Below are 14,832 nucleotides of genomic sequence, written 5' to 3' on the forward strand. Positions count from 1 at the left end.
TCTGTAGGAAAAAAGTTGCTGTGCCCGCCTTACTTCTCTTCAAAATTTTAATACAGTCAGGTTTCCTTCTTAACTCATCATAATGTATAATACTTATTTGATTTTTTTTATATAATCCCGTAAGATCAAGAAAGGTTATGTTTCAACCACAGAATTTAGTAATATGTACTGGCTGATTAAAAGCAGATTGTCCTCATGATGTATCCCATAAAACAAAAATTTTAGAAAGTGGAGAGGCACATGTTTGTAGAAGCCAGAATTTTAAAAGCACTGCATAAATTGTGGTTCTTTAGAGGAGCTTTTACCTGTCCGTGCCAGTAAAAGCCATTTTAGTATTAGTGATGTGTAAAGCTCACAACTTCAGCTTTGGAATGGATGCTAGGAATGGATTAGGCTAGATATTTTGTGTGCACAGGCTATTGGGAGATTTCCTGATTAACAGCACTTCCCACTTCTTGGCAGACCAGAAATACATTTTGACTGACCATCCCTTCTTGTGATATTTGAACACTTCAGTTCTTAACCTTGGCTGCTACAAAAAAAAAATGCAGAGATGGACAAAAGTTAAATATAATTGGGCTCAAAAGTTGTCCACACCTTTTCAAACCGCTAAAAGTTCAAGTTTCAGCCAAAAAAATTTTAATTTATCCATACCACTTTACGCTTCCCTTCTTCCCTCTGTGCCTTTGGACTTGAGGTGAATTACTCCCATAATCATTCTGTGGGTTCAAGACTGTCTGGAGAATTACATGGGTCAAACAAGCAATTGAACATGTCTGTGGGATATGCATAAGTACAGGTGCATAGGATAAAAATTAGCTCAGGTTCTTCCATGTGCACCTGCTATCCTGAAAGACCAGAACATCACTATATAGAGGCAACAATTGTATTGGCGAGGGAAGACATTGCATTCAAATATACTCAAAACCAAGCTTTTCTTTATATTTAATATTCTGTATATCTTTTAGAATTGAGTGGCAACTTTGTCTAATGGATCAGGTATTGCAACTGGAGCCAGGAGCCACGGACCTTAATTTCTGTTCTACTGTTAACTAACTCTGTGACCTTTTTAATTTTAGTCATCCAAGCTTAAAAATTTGGGCCTTAACCTGTCTCAGTTTTCCACTTGGAAAAGGCAGATAATAATACCTACCTATTTCACAGGGGCCTTGTGAGAATTAACTAGTGACTGGGCCCAATTCTGTGTTGTTCTGACCCCCGTGTGTCCCTAGAGGTCTGTGCTTTCTTTTACCAGCAGGTGGCCCCAGAATATGAGGAATACAAAGTGATACATAGTCACCTTTAACCTATCCCAATGCAGTTCCTGCTCCACGCACAGGAATAGAGGAACTGAGAATTGCTGCCACAGTTTCTAGAGTACTTAGATTATGTACCAGACGAGACAAATGTTAAGTAAAATTGTTATTACAAAGTGGTCTCCTGGAATGTTTGGTTATAGCAGGATCCACAACATCAGAAGAAATGTTCTTGGAACATTCCAAAGAGTAAGTGAAAGCCTTTTATAAACCATAAAGGAAAGGGAGCTCTTATATTAGTACTCTGTGTGTGCGCACGTGTGTGTGTATGAGCAGGCAAGAAAAAGAAAAATGTTACTTTACCCTACCCTGTGCAGTTCCTATTGTAACTGACTGCTATATGTTTCTCTTTGTAGCCCTTTGAATAGGAAGATTCTACAGTGCAGGAAAATATCTTTGGGAGTAAAAATGATTCTTGGGAATGTTGCTGTGTCCTCTACTGTGATTGATTTTAGAAACCCTCATCATGCCAATTAAGGCTGTGTCAGCACCAGTCAGCTTTTTTTCTGTTTAGCGTATTTAGAATCTCATTCTTTCATTTTGACAATATCATCAGCCCTTGTAATGGTTTAGGCTTATCCAAATCTGCAGATGTAGGAGGAAAGCAGTTGATAAATCCAAAGGAAGAAAAATGCTATCTTCCTTTTTTGTACATGCTGTTCTTTGCATGAGGCCACTAATTTGGCAAAGGACATGGGTTCACATTTGGCTTTCATATATTTTAAGGCTAGAAGAGACTATGATGATCTTGTCTGACTGCCTACTTAAGACAGGCCAACAAACCTCACCCAATAATTTCTGCATCAAGCCCACAACTTCTGTTTTGAGCTAGAGTATTTCTTTTAGAAAGCCATCCAGTGTTGATTTAAAGACTGCAAGTAGCACCACATCCCCCACTAAGTTGTTCCAAATAGATAATTAGCCTCACTGTTAAACTCAATCTTATTTTTAGTCTGAATTTGTCCAGCTCCCATTTCCAACTATTGGCTCAAACCATTCTACAGACTTGTGGAACAAAAATGAAACATCACCCTCTCAACTTATAATTACATTTTGGTGATTCATTCTGGGTGGACTTGGCCCCATATACACTCCATAAATAATCGTGTTTTAAAATGCTTGTATAAAGCTCCATCTTCATGATCATTTAAACTGACTCAATTGACCTGCTTACAATTCAGTTAAAAGTTGTAATATGATTAAACCTACTGTGTCCAAGCAACCTGGTTAAAAGAAGCTTGTGAGTTTTGGCTAGTTATTTGTTAGGGCTTGTCGACACTACCATGCAGGTTCGATCGAAGATACGCAACTTCAGCTACGTGAATAGCGTAGCTGAAGTCGATGTACTTAGATCTACTTACCGCGGTGTCTTCACTGCAGTAAGTCGACAGCTGACGCTCTTCCGTCGACTCTGCTTGCGCTTCTCGTTCTGGTGGAGTACCGGAGTCAACAGGAGAGCGCTCAGTGGTCGATTTATCGTGTCTGTACTAGATGCAATAAATTGACCACCGCTGGATCAATCGCTGCCTGCTGATCCGGCCGGTAGTGTAGACAAGCCCTTAGTGTTGCTTAGAGCGGACTTTGAAGTCAGAACTTCATTTGGATAAATAGAAATGTTCCCACCTCTTTGGGTGGCATTGCTTGATTGGGTTGAGTGCAGATTTTACAAGACAGCAATGCATTAGCAGAAGGGCCAGAAACCTATTTTTTTATAATGAGCGTATACATTATATTAGATATATTATGACTTTCTTCCCCCCCCCCCCCCCCCCAAAAAGAATCCTCTTGTATTTACAGATAATCTGTCAAGGCTCATGTAGCATTTATTTTGTTGCTTCATCTGTTTAGCACACAATCCAACCTTGTGTCTGTCACACTTGTATCTGTCAACGTTACCATTAAAAATCTGTGTTTTCAGGAATTTCTAATTTAACTATGGAAATCCATTCTAGACAGAATGTTACACAGTGTGCTCCTTCTCTTTTATGCATTCTCAATGGAAAAAAGAATGTCACTTTGGAATTAAAATTCTTAAGCAGAACATTTAGGCAGATCTATAAGGATAGCCAGATGCCTAGCACTTTATTTCTTTTAGTGATTATCTATTTGGTTAAGAACAGGGCCGCCCAGAGGATTCAGGGGGCCTGGGGCAAAGCAATTTCAGGGACCCCTTCCATTAAAAAAATGTTGCAATACTACAGAATACTATATTCTCGTGGGAGCCCCTGCGGGGCCCGGGGCCTGGAGCAAATTGCCCCACTCTCCCCTCTCTTCCCCCCCCGGGCAGCCCTGGTTAAGAATGGGATATAGTTTACAAGAATAATTCAAAAAATATGAGTGTTAAACTAATACCTCCATACCTGAGGGTAGACTTAAGCACTTTAATCGGTTTGAATATTAGTTTTTAAAAAATACAGATAAGTGTTACATTGTTGTTTCCAGTGTTGTGCTACAAGATAGATATTAGTTATCACAATAAACATCTGACTAGATAAGTTGAGAAACAATGCACAAAGAGGGGTCAGAAACAAATTGAGCATAAAGTATAATAACCAGAACCATAGTGAAGAGTGGCTGCCTATTATTATTACTAATTGTTATTAGAGTAGCAACAGTCACAATTACAGAGGGTAGAGGTGTTCAGGTTGTACAGAAGTAAGACCACTCTAGAAAGGCTGGTGAGTGTAGAGGATGGGTGTGTGCTAAACTCATTGCTTTGTGAATTGGGCTGTCCATTGTGGCGAAATTCACTAAATCCACATAAAGCCTGAATGTTTGGATGGAGTGCAGGGAAGGTAGGAAGGTGAACTCTTACCTCCAGGCTAGAATTGCCACCCTGTGCTGCTTACATGGGGTACTAGTGCCACTGGATCCACATTAAGGCAGACTGCTGGCCCCGCTCGCAGCCTGCCCCCCCCACACACCCTCAAAGAGGGTGTGGTGTAAATTTCACTTCTCTCCTTTACCTAAAATATTCAGGCTTTTGGTGGATTTACCACAACTGACAGCCCTGACTGAGACACAGCTATCACTTTAGCACACAGCCATCCTATAATCACTGTCATCGTTGTGCCAGCCCTGCATACACTGGTGCAATTCCACAGCACATAGGGGGTATACAAGCACTCCAACATGGCCACTCAGCTGACCCACACATACACACGCATGCACGTGTGTGCGCACACACACACACAGATACTCAGGTTTAAACAATATGGAGGGTCTTGATGAATAATACCATGAGACACAATATGAGGGAGTATGGGAGTATAAATCAAGAGCCCCTGAGTACTAATCCTAGCTCTGCAAATACGTTGCTGTTTAGCCCTTAGCTCTGCACTTCTCGTTCTTCGTATGTAAGAATTTGGAGCAGAACAGTAACATACTAAAGCGTATCATTAATACGTCATTAAGGATCCATGGGCACTCATATCTATATATCTCATCCACTATTGCATGCCTTAGTGTCCTGGTGGTGACAGGATATGGAAATCTCCCCACAATATAGTATACTGTATTTTTATTCAGGATTTGTAATAAAATCTAAGGTAAAATCCCCAGTGAAGATGCAGCTACTGCCTTCTGTCTTCTAAACTGCTTCAGTTGTCTTAGGCCTTGGCTACACTTGCAAGATACAGCGCTGTAAAGTCTCCCCCAGCACTGTAACTCACTCCCCGTCCACACTGGCAGGGCACTTGCAGCGCTGTATCTCCCTGGGTACACCGCTGCAGGTACTCCACATCTCCGAGAGGAATAACAGCTACAGCGGAGTGGCTACGACTCACAGGTGTGGGTGTAAACGCTTGCAGCGCTGTACTAATCACCTTGTCAAGTTCGGAACTTGCAAAATAAAGAGCTGACATGCTCCAAAAAGCACTCTTTCTCCCCCCACACTCCCTGTCACAATCCATCCCACCTCCCCGTTTTGAAAAGCATGTTGCAGCCACATGAATGCTGGGATAGCTGCCCATAATGCACCGCTCCCAACACAGCTGCAAATGTTACAAGTGTGGCCACACCTCTGCGCTGTCAGCTGTCAGTGTGGACAGACTGCAGCGCTTTTCCCTACTCAGCTGTACGAAGACAGGTTTACCTCACAGCGCTGTACAGCTGCAAGTGTAGCCAAGGCCTTAGCTAATATAATTCAGGGAGGTGATGTTACTATACAGGCAGAAAAACTCATCCTATGGCTGTGTCTATGCTAGGGGCTATGTTGGCAAAGCAAAGACTATGTAGTGTAGACTACCCCCACAGACTTGTGCCGAAATAACAAAAGGTGTGAATTAAACCAATTTCGTTATTTTGATGCAAATGTGTGTGTAGATCAGCGTTTTACTCATGCAAACAGTCCTTAGTATTGCCAGCGCTAAATGTCCAAAAATCATGAGGCTCACAAAAGTCATGAGATTTAAAAATAATGATTTGGGGTCTTTTTATTTGTTTTCTGGCTTTTGAACTTTTAAAGTGCGTTAGGGCCACATTTTTAAGCTGTTCTCCACAACCAGCAAGGATAAAAACATAGTGGGTTTTTTTTTTTTAATTAAAGCTCAGACTCTCTCGTATTCACTTGTCTTCGGGAGCTAGGCTTTAAATAAAATTTCAGATATTATGAGAACCATGATAAAAACAGGAATTGGCAACACTGATATTTATTTCAGCCATAAACATGAGGATAAAGAGCCATAAGCAATAAGCCTCGTGGGATTATAAAGAAGAAATCTTCTTAGTCAAATTGATTGCTGTCCCTGATAGAATTACAAAGTTAGCAGGCAAAGGGAACAAAGTATACATTATATTAGGCTTTTAATAAAGTGTCTAATACTGTCTTTCTCAAAAACAATTGGGAAAAATAAAATTGGTAAGGGATGATATTTCATTTTCATGGTTATAAGAGATGTATTTAAAATGGCGAAAGAAAAATATAGATCTATTGAAGATCTTGACAACTATCTTTAGCTGATATTAAATCAATTACAGTTTTGGTTAAAAATTTGTGAATTCCAATAAGTTTATAAGAAGGGCATGCACACTTTGCACATGCACTACCAGATACTGAATGTGCAAGTAGATGGCTAACTAGGCACTTTCCTTACCATGTGCCTGCTCAAAACATCTGGTAATACAGATAAATAAGAAAGCCACATGTACATATCTACAAACTTAATATAAGGCCCTGAAAGTATAACAGTTTTCCATGTATTTGCCTGAAATCCTAAATTCTGCAGAAAACTAAAATGTTCTTTTCTTTCTTTTAAACAGCAAAATTTGGAGAATAACCTCACAAACCTTATTAAGAGGAATACTGAACTGGAAACTCTCTTGGCTAAACTCATTCAAACCTGCCAACATGTGGAAGTGAGTATTGAGCTATGCTTGAAATACTTGATACCTGAAACATGTATTTACAGCCAGTACCTGTGCACTTCAGAAATCCTCAGCTTCTAGGAATTGTAGAGTAACTTCCTAGAACAGGGGTGGGCAAACTACATCCCGCGGCCCGGATCTGGCCCGTTGGGGCTTTGGATCTGGCCCGCGGGATTGCCAGCCCCGGGGGCTTCCTGCCTGCCCAGGCCCCGTGTCGTTTCCGGAAGCGTCTGGCACCACGTCCCTGCGGTCATTGGGGGAGGGGAGGCGGGAAGAGGGCTCCATGCGCTGCCTTCACCTGCGGGTACCTCCCCCGAAGCTCCCATTGGCCGCAATTCCCTGTTCTCAGCCAATGGGAGCTGCAGTTCTATCTTATGATAATATTTTATACAGGGCCATTTAGCTTCTGACTACATTTTTATTCCTATGGCAACTCAGTGTTATTCAGATTATTTGTATTAAATATTAATTGTATTGTACAGAACAGGTTTCACAATATTGGGATTTAGAACATTTCCTACACATATAGCAATCTAAGGGAAATCTGCTTTATTCACCAATATTACACTATGGAAAATTCCTGTAGAGAAGGATAGCCTTTCTACAGAATCTTTAAAACAACTTTTAGAATCTAATAGAAATTACCTTGGTAGAATTCTATAAGATAGTTACCAAAGTCTATGGAAAGATACTATTCATTATTAAATGCTGCAGGGTTTTAGAGTAACACCTATAGAATCCTGTTGGTTTCATCCCTATACAATTCTATAGGAGTTTCTCATAGGATATTTTATTCTTGGTTTGATTTTGGTCTTTTCTGGTATGTAGATGTGGCATCTATCTTTTTTCCATAGGCTTCGATTCAGCAAGGTATCCAAGCTTGTGCCTAACTTTAAGCAAGTGACTATGGCTATTGAGTAGTCCTATATGCATATGCTAAGTATCTTGTTGGGTTGGGCCTCAGTATCTGCTGTGGTATTTGGTTCTATCTTGGAAACCAAGACAAGGTACATCACTTCTTGTTTCACATGTTTAACTCTGGTAGAAAATTTTCCTAATGGGAATGAGATTAGGGTGACACAAGACCTCCTCTCCATCAGGGGAACTACAACCAGCACTACCCAAAATGTGGATGGACCCTGCATATTTTAGGGTCGGTCTTCAGGGAAAGTCTATGCTTAAAACGTTGCATCGGTGTAGCTACACCAATGCAGCAGCACAGCTGTAGCGCTTTAATGAAGATGCTCTAAGCCAGGGGTAGGCAACCTATGGCACGCGTGCCGAAGGCGGCACATGAGCTGATTTTCAGTGGCACTCACACTGCCCTGGGTCCTGGCCACCAGTCTGGGGGACTCTGCATTTTAATTTAATTTTAGATGAAGCTTCCTAAACATTTTAAAAACCTTATTTACTTTACATACAACAATAGTTTAGTTATATATTATAGACTTATAGAAAGAGACCTTCTAAAAACGTTAACATGTATTACTGGCACGCGAAACCTTAAATTAGAGTGAATAAATGAAGACTCAGCACACCACTTCTGAAAGGTTGCCGACCCCTGTTCTAAGCTGATGGGAGAGAGCTCTCCCATAAGCCTAGTTAATCCAGTGAGGCAGTAGCTATGTCAATGGGAGAAGCTCTCCTGCCAACATAGCACTGTCTACACAGGGAGTTAGGTCGGTGTAACTACGTCTCGCAGGGGTATGGATTTTTCACACCCCTGAGCGACATAGTTATATAAGGTCTGTAGTGTAGACCAGACCTCAGTTTTCTCTGTGTTCTTTAATATGTTACAAATTCTAAGCTTTCATAGTTTTTTTTTTAAACAAACTCATTACACTGTAAAGATACAGCTGCCACACTGCAAACAGATGTGCTGCTGTCCCTTGATCTCAATTTTACAAACAATTCTCTCCAGACAAAAAGCAGCAGCGCAAAGTTGAGAACTCATTCCTTCCCCAGCCAGTTCATCTAATTAGCATATAAATTAGCTCAATATTAAGAGATGTGCCTGAATCACAATCCTGGATCCAAGCACCACTGAAATTTCGACAATTTTGTATCTGGCTATTAACTTAACAGCTGTCCCTGTTCATCATAAAGGACTCAACTGTGACAGACTTGCAACATCTGGGACAAACCTTATGGAATAAAAATAAATTTTATTGAATTAGGATAAACCCTTCTGAATTAGGTTTAATACCTTTAGGATCCTTGGTTTTAAAATGTAGTCGTATATGTGTTCTTGTGGAATTGTATGTAACTTCTCTTGAAGGAGGGGGATGGTAATGTAATTCCTCTGGTTATCGACCTCTTTGAAGCCACCCCCTGTAGAGGTTCACATATGCTAGTTCAAACTGGATTCTCCAGAAACCAACAGCCCAGGAAAGGATTTTTGGATAAATAGCCTGTTAGTAAATTGACTCTGAGCCTTCTTTCTGATCCAGCAAATTGACAGGACCCCTGGTCCATGCAGAGCCCCAGTCCTTAGGGTAGAGTTGTAAGCACTAGACCTATTGAGACCCCATGGGAGTGGGTGCTTGTTCTGAGCTGAAGCTCAGTGATTAACTGGTAACCATAAAGAAACCTCTTGGGTGAGGTGTTGAAGGACTGCTCCTGCCAGAGTCCATGTTAGGGTCCTGGTGCTGTCTGGTCACCTTATTTGCATGCATGAAGGTTATTGTTTTTTTTATTGTTTTCTCCCTAATGCTTTTACGTTAAGAATAAAATAGGCATGCATAAAAAGAGCTTTGTGGTAATTATAACTGTGGGCAGTCACACTGTTAGCTGTCTCTGAAGAGAAAGGAAGTAGGACTGCTTTGGCAACCTGTCTCTGCTGTGAACAACACAGTGATTGCCAGGAACTGTTCAGCTTGGAAATATCCCAGTCAGGAGGAAGAGATGCATGTCTCTGCCCAAGAGAGGTGATGGCCGGGGAGCTGGAAGCCTCAGAGTGGGTCCCCTTGGTGTACCATTTGTGTGTGTGTAGGGAGGAGGGAGGAATATAGGTGCAGTTGCCCAGAACTGTGACAACAACTAAAACTTTAGAGCTGAACACCCTAACCTTGAGAAGTTGAGATCTGGATCCAGATAAAAACTTGATCCTGAGTCCATCTATACAATTTTTTGAGCACAGGCAATTGCTTTTTGTCTCTTTCTTTTAAATAAAAATAAATTATAAAAGTACAAAAGTCAAGTGAAACAAACCTTTTGTTAATGCAACATTAATGTTACAAAGTTAAAATGACAAAAAAGTCAGGAAAGGAAAAATGTAAGGTTCTACTAGCAATGTTAATTTTGCCATATTTCTTGTCTGATTCTACTGCTCCAGGCTTAGACAACCTGAACCTGCAATATGACACTCATATGTTTGAAGTGTTTACAGGATTGGGGCCTTAGCATTTTCTCTTTCAGTTTTTCTGGTTTCATATATTACTGATAATGGTGTAAAATGTATTCTGTAAAATATACACAGATATACTGTACTACATGCCCAATGCACTGTAAGAGTTGCTGCTGTATAATAAATTCACTATTGCCTAATTGTGTTTTAATTTTGTAGTCTTACTGTTGCCTTAGGATTTTGTTAAACACACAGTTACTTTAAATAAGATAAGCCTTATATATCTTAAGGATATATCTTGTGCAAAAATATATATCCAAAAACAAGGAAGGGAGACAGTGGCATTGGAACAATTTGTATAGTGGAGGTGTTGAAAGCCATTGAACAAAGCTGTAAACCCTGTATATGATGGAAACCTCTTCAAGCAAGGGGGTGCTTCCTCACCCCCAGCACCCTTAGTTCCAGCACCCAAAAGGGAGAAAAACTACTGTTCTTTGATTTTCGGTTTCAGAGTTTATTAAGATGTGCACAGGCTAAAAAGCTTATTTAAACTACTCTTCATTTGATCTTATAAAATAATAATAAAGCTTAACATCTTAGCAGAGCATTTTGGTCCTCAAAAGAAAGTTTGTTAAATGTTACAAGAAAAATTAAATACACCTCTACCTCGATATAACGCTGTCCTCGGGAGCCAAAAAATCTTACCGCGTTATAGGTGAAACCGCATTATATCGAACTTGCTTTGATCCGCTGGAGTGCGCATCCCCGCCTCCCTGGAGCACCGCTTTACCGCATTATATCCGAATTCGTGTTATATTGGGTCGCGTTATATCTGGGTAGAGGTGTGTAACCAAACATGAATAGGGTGGTCCTTCTAGTTTTGCTTTTGGTATGTGGCAGACCTGATGATTCTGACAAAATGAAAATTGGCTATGGGCCTTCTGTAAAAAAAAGAAAAAAAAAATTACCTCGTCTATAGGGGAGATATGTTGTAAATGTTTTATACATTGCCTGTGTTTATCATCCAGTGAAGTGATGTCAATGAACCCAAATGTTCACTGGTTCTGCTACTCATTACAAAGTTTAACTCCCCAGCAACTGATTTCACCATTGATGCATTATTTAGAGTTAGGGTGACCAAATGTCCCTATTTTATAGGGACAGTCCTGATATTCAGGGCTTTGTCTCATATAGGTGCCTATTACCCCCACCCTGATTTCTCATGTTTGCTATCTGGTCACCCTATTTAGAGTATACCTCTCGAGACAAAAGAACTGATGACTTAACCGTACTAAGGAACAAATCCAGTTCACCCTATGACTTAAGCATTACTTTAAAAACAAAAACCCAGAGATGCATTTTACTCCTAATTGACATGGGTAACCCTGGTGACTTCAATGTGAATACTCACATGAGTAAGGCAAGCAGAATTTGGCTCCAAATTAATAAAAAGGTCAGAAGACAATTTTAAAAAATCAATATAATTTTGGTGGGGATTGGGAGGGGAATGAGGCAGAGCTACCAAAAAAGTAGTTTTCATCTATTAGAGGGGTTCTCAGACTGGGGGTCAGGGGGTTGCGAGGTTATTACGTGGGGGGTCGTGAGCTGTCAGCCTCCACCCCAAACCCCGCTTTGCCTCCAGCATTTATAGTGGTGTTAAATATATAGAAAGTGTTTTTCATTTATAAGGGGGTCGCACTCAGAGGCTTGCTATGTGAAAGGGGTCACCAGTATGAAAGTTTGAGAACCACTGATCTATAATATGATGATATAAGCCCTGATTCTGCAAACACTTAAGCACATTATTAACTTTACGCATGTCACTATTCCCATTTGGGGTCACACATGGTAAATGTAATGTATTGCATGATCCTCTATGCACGTGCACATACACACACAGAGTCTTTTCTGGGAAGAGTTGTTTGGTTACACACACACTCTGATTTATAGCTGGTTTCACTCGCTTTTCTGATTCATCCCACCGGTTATTTTTAACTCATTCTGCACCCTCTTGTTTTTCATTCCTCACCTTTCCAGGAATCCAAAAGGCAGGTGTCCCATGAAAGATTTTCTCTGCTTTTCAGGAGAAACTGGTGTTAGGGGCACAGCTGGCTCCCAAACTGATTAGGCAACCCAGCATGTTCACTTGGACCCAATGAATCTTTCCCCTCTCCCCCCAAATGGTTGTACTTCCTAATTGGGCAGGGGAACCAGCAGTTTGCTACTTGAACCTTGCAGCAACCGCACAGAGACTGCTCAGTGTGTACCATTTGGCTTCTGACTCCAGTTCTGACTTTTGGTTTGGCTCCTCGACCCTGACTCTGGCTTCACCCTTGGACTGTTACCTGTTTCCTGGATCTAAGCTTGTCATTACCTGACATATGTTTTCAGAAATTTGTTAAAACATTTATTATTTACTCAATAGACTGAAGCTGTTCCGGTCTGTTATGCACTAATGTAATTAGAACACAGCTGCAGAAGAATCTGAACAATGAGCTGTGAGGGGGGAATATAGGTTTGGCCTGTAGACAACATTGTAACATCTGTGTCTTAACCATTGTTTTTAATCTACCAAATGTAATAGGCAAGATTTATGGATGCTATTGCAAAATTTATTTTTGTTTTTTCCAGTCAAAAATCATTCTTTGGTTATATAAGGGAGGGAGGGGCATTTTTACATATTTGTATAACTCTGGAACTGCTGCACTCACTGTGTGCTGTTTATAATGGAAATGTTTGGATTCTAACTCAGCTATAAAAATCTTGCTGCAGGCTTAAACTCAGCAGACAAGGCCACAGTCAAAAGTGATTGTGTGTGTGTGTGTCAGAGTGGTCTTAATGGTCAAGTTATATAAACCCCTGAAAAAACAAGGGGGAATAATGATGGGCCCTTAACTCTGACAGCACAGATACTGCCACTATGATACAGGTCAGATGCCTCTCTATATCAGTGTAACAATAGCAGAGCAAAAGATAGGGAGGAAAGATGGCAAGCACTGTGGAAATCCTGCAGTCCCCTGATCCAAAGAAAGGGCCTGATGGAAAGTCACAATTCAGGGACTGAGGTACAGGATAGCATAGGAAAATAAATGTAGTTAAAATAATGAAAATTCAAATATCTTGTCAGACTTCAGCCACTTAATCAAAGAGCTTCTTTGAGATGTACAGCAAAGTATGTCTCCCTTCTTTTTTCCATGAAATACGTTTAGAATTCCCCTTGTTTGTGGTCTAGGAAAAATTAGAACTATGCTGGCAGGGTGCTCCCCTGAGGACTCTTAAGCAATAAAAAGGCTCTGTTCATGGCAATAAAAATAATGCATACTGTGTCTTCATGAGCTGGCATCGTGCCAGTTCCTTTTATTTCTCATTCACAAACTGAAACTTGGGAGCACTGCATTCAGATCTCAGATTAGCTGTAGTCTTCTCTGCTTCTCAGCTCGTAGGAAGGTTTAGGTAGAAATCCTGTCTACAGAACATGTTGATAAGTACTTTAGTAAAGCAGCCCCTCTTTATCATCAGAGTTCTGACATATGCTGTTTATAATAAGGTACCTACTTCGGATTATGTTTACGTATGCTGAATATATTTGCATAATACCCAGTACAATAGAAAAAATAGATAAAATAATACACAGAGTTCATCCCTCGCAACACATCATTCAGTAATGGAATTTGAGGTGAGAGTTGATTATCTACCATTATATTGGTGGGGGGAAAATCATACTTGGGAGGCAGTGAGGGAGTAGGAAAAAAGAAGGTAGGAGTGAGTTTATTAGGCTCATCACGAGAGGGAAAGGAGCTTCTCTTGGACACAGGAAGCCAGTGACAGAATTTAAGAAAAGTGGTGGCATAGTTGGAGTGATGGGAAGATTACTTTTACACCAGTGTTATGGGGAGACATAAGAGAAAAAGCTGGAAAATAGAAAGTTTCTGGTGAGACATGACCCAGGCCTGGACTAGGGATTTAGATGTGCAAACTCCTGCTAATTCCCCCTTGTCTTTGTGATTCCCATGCTGGTTCAGCCAGAGGTTGGGATTGTGATATATCATGGGAGGCATAGTCCAGCCAGAGAGCCCAGCCCAGAGAGGATGGTAGAGGCATAATGCACATGAACTACTGCTTCCCTGAGGCATGAGCACGTATTAATGTCAAACTGACCCAAAATGAAACAGTTCATTTCGGTCAAGCAAACCAAGATGTGTTGATTTAGGTTGATCTGACATGAATATTTTGTTTTGATCTTCCCAACCAAAAACTGAAAAATTTCAGTAAAATTATTAGATATTGGTTAGGGGTTTTTTTTATATATAGAAAATACCTGACCAGATCAAGTAATGTTTCTTAAGAATTGCATGTATCATTTCAGCTGGTTTCTCTTTCCTCTAATCCTTTTTCTGATTTTCTTATAAAGCAGTGAACAAATACTAAATGTTTTACTTTATTATTAAAACTAAGGTAGCTGCTAACAGCTACAAAAATATGTTTCCTCCCTCCCCCATCCCCTTTTAATTATAAGCAATTACTCAGCGTCTTTCTCACTTTCTTTCTTTAAGTCATAGAAGGAATTGAGATATGTATATTTTGGTGGATGAGCAGGAATAAATGACTTGATGGAAATTGAGTTACTGTTGGTGAGAGTAATTAGTGATCTCTTTAAGCTGTGCACAAACCCTTAAGGAAGGGTTTACGGCATTTGTTTCCTAAGACAGTTGTTAATGAGCGATAGGTACTTTCTCCATTATTGTTGTTCAGATGAATTATGAACATGCTCTATCTTTGTTTTAGGAATCATGTTAGTACAGAGTT

At 40.3% G+C, this 14,832-nt stretch overlaps 1 protein-coding gene across 7 annotated transcripts in view; it reads left to right on the top strand.

Annotated features, from left to right (window-relative positions):
- Positions 1-14,832, top strand: part of MID1 (midline 1) — a 335,146-nt gene that overhangs the window by 266,789 nt on the left and 53,525 nt on the right. For all 7 annotated transcript variants that reach the window (XM_054007902.1, XM_054007930.1, XM_054007946.1 and 4 more), the window contains one exon: positions 6,576-6,671. In XM_054007902.1, coding sequence (XP_053863877.1) covers positions 6,576-6,671 — 96 coding nt within the window. The remainder of the gene's footprint in view (positions 1-6,575; positions 6,672-14,832) is intronic.

The sequence above is a fragment of the Malaclemys terrapin genome, chromosome 1, assembly GCF_027887155.1.
Source record: "Malaclemys terrapin pileata isolate rMalTer1 chromosome 1, rMalTer1.hap1, whole genome shotgun sequence".
In the NCBI taxonomy this organism is placed as follows: Eukaryota; Metazoa; Chordata; order Testudines; family Emydidae; genus Malaclemys; species Malaclemys terrapin.